The following is a 7105-nucleotide window of genomic DNA, read 5'->3' on the forward strand; positions in this document are numbered from 1 at the left end:
CTTTCGTGAGCAACAATAATTTGTGCTTCTTTTTTATTTTGACTGCAGGTCATCTGATAAACTTGGGCAAGTGCATTTAAAATGTCCTGAGGGACGTCAAACTGGTTTGAGATAGCACTCAGAATAACCGGCTCCTGACAACATACAAATTCAAAAAAATTGAGATCTAGAGGAACTCGATCAAGCCAATTAGACACACGGTTGTAAAGTCTTTCAAGCAGATAGTTGAGCAGCAGTTCCTGAAAAACAAAAAACGAAGGGTTACTAAAAGAGCAATCAAATGCAGATTTTAAATATAACATGTAACAATTATTATTAATAGGATCCCTGAGAAAGGAAACAAGAGTTAAAGGTTTCAAATGATTACTTTTTATTGTTTTACTAGTGAATAAAAAAACTAATTGTAACTATCAGGCTGATATCTAAAATGTTTATAACTTTGCCGCACGTCAGGTGACCATCACGGGAGCCCTGGTCATGTGACGCAAGTCAGTTCCATTTAACTGTTTTCTTTGACCAAGGAAGGACAGTGCCCTCTAAGCCTTGACATTGAGAAACACCACTGGGATTATACCCAAGCACAGTGGCCTTAATGCAAGACTACAGTGTTAGCAGTGGCGTTTTTGTTTCTGCTAACTTAGCAAAGCAGCTCATATAAACTTTAGCTAGCCTCTGCAGTCAGATACACACAGCTGCAATTTGCAACACACAAACTGCCAGAAGTGTTTCAAAAGTCAGACTCGCGAGAGGAGAGTTGTGCGCTTGTAAAACAACAACTGAGCATGCGCAGAAACGTATTTGAGAAGTTGTATTTACTGGGTCGCAGAAGAAAATTTTACATATAAGTTTATTTTGTTTCACATACAATTTACTTTTTCTTACAAGTACCATTTATCTTCACAATTGCACACATGTTGATGTGCAGCTTCTCACGTTTTAATGCACAGACACTCACCTCAAAACTTCAAGCTCACATTTTACGGTACACACACTCACATCCAATCTTCAAGCCCACACTGTGTTGTACGGACTCAGACAACACATTTACAAACTTGTGCATTTTGACACATATTAATCGTGAAAATAGTTTCAAAAATCAGATGTGTGAGAGGGAAGCTGTGCAATTGTAATAAAAAAGTTGAGCGTGTGCAGAAACAGATCTGTACCAAGCCCCCACAATGCCGCTCTAAAAATGGTCCCATCCCGGAAGTAAGAAAAATTGCAGTTCCACCCTCATCCGCTGGGGGCTGGTGCCAGAAGCGAGCAAATCCTCATTGACTCCCATGTTAAAAATGCCGATTTCACAGCAGAAATAAACATGTTTACAGCCTGGTACCAGAACATGTTTTTTGTCTAAATTATCTAGTTTATACTCATGACAACTCTGAGGGGGGTGAATTTTTCTTCTCACTCTTCTGTTTAAGTGTATTGAAAGCCTAAAATTCTGTATAATTAATGAGCAGCCGACACACGTGACCGCCGCCTCAGACCCACGTGACCACAGAGCTAGCTCCGTGGAAAGGCCTCAGTACAGCCTCGGTCCCTCCTGGAAACTGTTTCGGGATTTTGAGTCTCTGTGCTTGTGAATTCTGTTTTGGATATTATTGGTGCAATTGTTGGACAAAATGACTTGCAGTGGTATTAATTGCACTAATAGAGCGTCCAAGGAGTCTCCACTTCATTTTTTTTCGGTAAGTTAAAATCTATATTCGTATTTTATGTCACTGCCGCCTTTAAACTAGCTGAGTTTACCGAAGTAGCTAGCTAACTATCAGTTTAACATGTAGCATGTACTGTTTAACCATGAAATTTAAATGTAAAATACGGTAAAAATAATTAATAGGGCATATTTAGATGGGTAATAGGGTAAAACCCAGTGCATTTAAGATAAAAATGGGTTGAAATATGACGGGGCGCGCCGCTTGGGGGGACACTTCTGTGCTCCATTCTTTCATCCGGTAATCTCCAGCGGTCAGGCCGGGCAGGCTGACCGATGCGGCGCCTCGCTGCTGCGGGCTGACCGCTCGTGGAACTCGGAGACAGATCTGACCGGAGAAATACTGCAGCTCGTTGAGAAGTCTATCGGGCATACAGAGTTTCCCTTATATCCCACCGCCACGCCAACAAGATCCCAAGTTTCTTTGTTTTTGTTGGCGCTGTTTACCGAAGAAGCAGCGGGAACACCAGCAAGTTTCATCAGACTCGTAAAGTTAGTTTTTGCAGGGGACCCCCTGTATTTTACCGCTCCCTCCTGCAGTCTTCCCCTATTAAAATTTAAAATGTGTAACTTCATGTATTGGGATGAATGACTGATATTCATGTTAAACTCAAACGTTAGGTATTTAGGGGGAAAAAACAAAATAATAAACATTATACAGATGTCAAATAAATCAAACTGTAATTAAACTATATATTTTCAAAGTCTCGATTCTGGATAAAATCCAACAACATATGCTTTATAAATAAACACTACACATGGCTTTTACACACACACACACACACACACACACACACACACACACACACACACACACACGTTACATTGTGATTTCTTAGTAAATATTCTATTTGGCGAGGGATAAACTTTATTGTATTTATCCTAGTGAATCTATAATTAAACGGGTAAACTAGCAGTAGTACATCCAACATCAAAGAAAGTAAAATGTTACTATCAGGAGAGGGAGAATGATTAAGTGGTTAGCAGCAGTGTGCTAGACGATGGCCCCCTCCATGAGGCCACCACAGCTCAGCAGAACATCGTTGTAGCTTCTTCTGGGGAGAAAAACACTTAGAGAAAAAATAAAGTTAACAGCTGAAATAGCAGGAAATAATACAGTTAAAGAGCAGATTGTAGAAGAAAGAAACCCCTGGGTTAAACTGGTCTGTCTACTGCATAATGCTGAACTCTAACATGTGTCCTCAGGGAAGGACCTGATTGGTGTCCAGAACCTGCTGAAGAAGCACCAGGCTCTGCAGGCTGAGATCACAGGTCATGAACCTCGCATCAAGGCTGTCACCCAGAAAGGAGAGACCATGGTGCAGGAGGGTAGAGCAGGTCTGGTCCTGACATGTTTCTGAGGTGTCTGCAGGTTCTGGCTCACTTTGTTTGGGTCCAGGTCACTTTGCTGGTGAAGAAGTGAAGACTAAACTGTGGGAGCTTCATGGACGTTGGGACAAGCGAACATCTCCACACCTGCTTTGTGTTTGTGTGACTTTAGGTTGTTGTACTTGAACTCGCGTCTTTAGCTGAATGAGGATGGAGAGACGGGTCGGACCTGGAGCAGGTCGAGGTCTTGCAGAAGAAGTTTGACGACTTCCAGAAGGTCGGACTTTTCCTCCTCTCCATCTTCCAGCAGCAGCTGTCAGATCAGCTCAGGTGATAATCAGCAGGTGCTTTTGTCCTGCAGGACCTGAAGGCCAACGAGTCCCGCCTGAGGGACATCAACAAGGTGCCATCTGAACTGGAGTCAGAAGGTCTGATGGCTGAGGAGGCTCCTATGGTTCAGGCTCAGGTGAGCGTCACCTGTCTGCAGCAGCTGGTCCCTCTCACTTCCTGGTTTGTTAACTCTGCTCGTCTCTGTTTGTAGCAACAAGAACATCTGGGTTCTGCTCCTGGAAAGGTGCGTGTTGTCCTCCGCCTCCACCAGAACCAGACGTGGTGTTTTTGTTACCACTCATTTGTTTGTTTACAGTATGAAGCCGACTCTGACCCCGGCTTTCCACAGGAGTCGTCAGCAGCACGTTACTGCAGCAGCACGTCATAGCTGCTGATAGGAACTGCTGTGGTCAACAGAACCTTTTCCACTGGAGCCGTCAGCAGCGCGAGTCGGCCGCGTCTCAGGAGCAGCATGTCGCGGCCCTTACGCGCCGGTTCTATTTTCTACGCGCGACGCCTCTGAAACGGGTCAAGTTCGACATTTTTGGGGAAGGAAAGACAGGAAATCGGACGCGGAAATTGAGAGAAGCTACCGAGATTTTCAGAATAAAGAACGTACTGCCTTCCGGTTGCTTTACTTTTAAAAACAGTTACTAACTGTGCGTCCCCGTGAGAAGTTATCACCTAGCTAGCGGTCTCCTTTGTTTTTCAGGTCTGCATTGGCGATTATAAAACGGACAAAACATAAAACACAAACCATGTTGTAGTTTTCTCCTGCTTGTTGTTGTGTTTACTGAGGAAGTCACTCGTGTGACTTCGTGCTCGGTCGGTGACAGCTGCTCCCCTGCTGCTTCGCGTCTCGTGGGAAGGGCCAAGCAGCAGCTTACGCAAGCAAGACGTGCTGCTGCAGTAACGTGCTGCTGACGGCTCCCGTGGAAACCCGGGGTAAGACGGCGTCACCCTAGAAGGTGAGTTCATTCAGCTGATCAGAGGTCACCTCTGATGGCCGCAGTCACGGCCGACCGTGCTGACATCACACAGGAATTCAGGTGACCCGGCAGGCACCAGGTGCTGGTGAAAGTGGGGACATGTCAGCTGGTTGCCATGGCTACAGTTATCTTTATGCATCTGTATGACTGCTGACTGGTGTGTGTTTCCTGTGACCTTTGACCTCAGACCGTACGGTTGGGCGTTCAGACGACGGCTAACTTTAATTCCATCAAGGTAAGAGGAAGCTCTTCCCTTCCTGTCTGAGCGATCCGTCTCCAGGTTTCCTCGTCCGGCGTCCAGCCCGCTGGCGTCCACCTTCATCTCACTGGGTTTGGTTTCTCTCCAGGAGCTGAACAACCACTGGCGCTCGCTGCAACAGCTGGCTGAAGACCGGAGCAACATGCTGGGCAGCGCCCATGAGGTGCAGCGCTTCCACAGGTACCCCGCACACTTATGCGCCGCTTACGGGTCAGTAGAGTTTGGACCCACACTCAGACGGAGTTCTGATGTCTTCTCAGAGACGCTAATGAGACCAAAGAGTGGATCGAGGAGAAGAACCAGGCCCTGAACACAGACAACTACGGCCACGACCTGGCCAGCGTTCAGGCTCTGCAGCGTGAACATGAAGGCTTTGAGCGTGACCTGGCAGCTCTGGGTGATAAGGTCCGCTTCCTGATTGGTACCAGGACCCGGGTTGTCTCTGGAGACACGTTCTTCATGGTTCTGGTGACTCCACCCCAGCCGTTCCTGATCAGCAATCAGCGGGGTGCTTTCCTATTTAAGGTGGATGGAGGACACAAGTTGACGCCAGAAGATTGCCTCAGTTTTGGTAGTAACCAGCCACTCGTGTTACCTCTAGTGTTCCTAGGATTAATGTTATTTCGTAGTGTTTTTGCTCTTATATTGGATTTACCATTCTTCAGGATTCCTGTCGACCTCATTGGATACTGACCTCTACTCCAGGATTTGGATATTCAACACACGGACCTTATCACCAGCCTCCATATCCCACCTCTCATCTCACCCAGTGCCCCATCCACCAGGACGCCCCGCTTCTCTCCACCTCTGCTCCCTCTCTTGCGCTTCCCCCGGCTCTCTACCTCTCCCTCCTCCAGCCAACACATACACCCACCACAGTAAGTCTGCTGAACACCTCTGCCTGCCTACAATGGATTTTGAAACCAGAACCTAAGCTCACCTGTGTTCTCCCTCCTCCAGATGCTGAGCTGTTGTTGCAGTTCCAACCACAGACTTATCTGTGCACCTTAAGTTCCTCCTTATAAATAAATCATTTTTTCCATCAGTTTTTGGTCAGTGTTGTATTCTGCATGTCTTGGGTTAAGTACCTTCCTCCAAACATGACACTCCTCTTCAAAGAGCAAATCTGTTCAGCACATTCTGACAGACAGACCACCATTCTTCTGTCATGATGCTGTACAGGACATTTTTAGAGTTTTTCTTTTTAAAGATAAATAGGATTACATTTAAATAGCAATACTTTCACATTATCATTTTCCCACACTTCTGTATAACTGTATTTTGTTGATTTTCAATAAAGAATGACAAATTATTTGGATTTGTTGCACACAAATATATATCTGTAAAAAATATCTACAAAGCTAATGTTTACATAACAAGTATGACTGGGTTTTGCAATACGGCACTATTTTAGTAAGATTTTTAAACCAAGTAAAGTTAGTAAAGAACACATTTCTATTGTCTGCTAAGAAACTGTTGGGATTTAAAATGGGCCTGTTGTACAAATAACTTGTAAATGATTATTCCTCACTTTTGTCTTAACCAAAGAAATTCCAGTAATTGAGCAAAAACATTTCTTTTTAACACTACATTTTATAAAACAGGGCGCAAAGTGTCGGCACATGTATGTATGTCGATGGTCCGCCCCAACCGAACCAGGAGACACAGACGTCAGGGAGGCCAAGGTTGTCTCTGCAGCTCTCTGGGCACCACGCCTCACTCAGCTGTCTCCAATTATCCAAATGGCTATGGAGAAAAAATAACAGGTTTGTCATAATTGTTTAAAGTACAAAACCATACATGAAGTGGTGAGACAGGTATGTGGAACTTACACTTGCTGCTTTGTGTAGCCAACGTTGGAGACACTGGCTGCCATGGTGACATTTAAACAGATCTAACAAAAAAATAAAAATGAAAATTAAAAACTCCCAGACCTCATGTCATATTTACTAATCAGCTATGGCTGATTTATTGTTTGGATCACAGTGAGTTACACTAATTCTAATATATTTTTATTTCTATTATACATACATACTTTTTAACTGTTATTTTCACATGACTGTTATCAGGCTCTCTTGTTCTGGTTCTCATGATAATCCCGTGTCTTCCAGTAAGTTATCTTGTGCTTACTTCATCTGTAGAATGTCTCTTTACTTTTGGTAAATTGTACTGAGTCCAGAATAAAGACTAGTTGGCTGTACAAGATACAAACAAGTATCACATTTTGGAAATATATGAAATGTATTTACGCTGCTAATTTAGCTCGAATACTAATAACTGCCATATTTTCCGGACTATAACTCGCACTTTTTTACATATTCTGGCTGGTCCTGCTACTTATACTCCGGAGCGACTTATATAACAAAATATGTAGGCTACACCGCGCTGCTGCGGGCCGACTCCGACCCGCCCAAGAATGAGTTCCCCTGTCCCGCTGGAAGGGTTTCAAACACCGCCAGCATCTGTTAGAGCCTGTGGCGG

At 44.5% G+C, this 7105-nt stretch overlaps 1 protein-coding gene across 3 annotated transcripts; it reads left to right on the top strand.

The window, feature by feature from the left end:
* The first annotated feature begins 1194 nt into the window (after nucleotides 1-1194).
* On the top strand, nucleotides 1195-5927 carry LOC129160147 (spectrin alpha chain, non-erythrocytic 1-like). Of its 3 annotated transcripts, none has more exons than XM_070547972.1 (9): nucleotides 1199-1691; nucleotides 2924-3323; nucleotides 3408-3512; nucleotides 3588-3620; nucleotides 4553-4600; nucleotides 4713-4804; nucleotides 4885-5149; nucleotides 5290-5502; nucleotides 5585-5927. In XM_070547972.1, the coding sequence occupies exons 3-9, from the start codon at nucleotides 3480-3482 to the stop codon at nucleotides 5633-5635; spliced, it is 735 nt and encodes a 244-aa protein (XP_070404073.1). In that variant the 5' UTR covers nucleotides 1199-1691; nucleotides 2924-3323; nucleotides 3408-3479; the 3' UTR covers nucleotides 5636-5927. The 3 variants fall into 3 exon arrangements, with proteins under 3 accessions (XP_070404071.1, XP_070404073.1, XP_070404072.1); XM_070547971.1 differs by having other exon boundaries at nucleotides 1539-1691; nucleotides 4885-5195; nucleotides 5585-5923; XM_070547970.1 differs by having other exon boundaries at nucleotides 1195-1691; nucleotides 5290-5927.
* Nucleotides 5928-7105: the final 1178 nt, after the last annotated feature.

The sequence above is a fragment of the Nothobranchius furzeri genome, chromosome 2, assembly GCF_043380555.1.
Source record: "Nothobranchius furzeri strain GRZ-AD chromosome 2, NfurGRZ-RIMD1, whole genome shotgun sequence".
Taxonomy (NCBI): Eukaryota; Metazoa; Chordata; class Actinopteri; order Cyprinodontiformes; family Nothobranchiidae; genus Nothobranchius; species Nothobranchius furzeri.

Excerpts from the sequence above, each read along its gene's own strand:
- LOC129160147 (XM_070547970.1), top strand. The coding sequence starts at position 3,480 with ATGGCTGAGGAGGCTCCTATGGTTCAGGCTCAG. Across the intron at positions 3,513-3,587 it reads CTCCTATGGTTCAGGCTCAG|CAACAAGAACATCTGGGTTC; the intron begins GTGAGCGTCACC and ends CTCTGTTTGTAG. Across the intron at positions 3,621-4,552 it reads TGGGTTCTGCTCCTGGAAAG|ACCGTACGGTTGGGCGTTCA; the intron begins GTGCGTGTTGTC and ends CTTTGACCTCAG.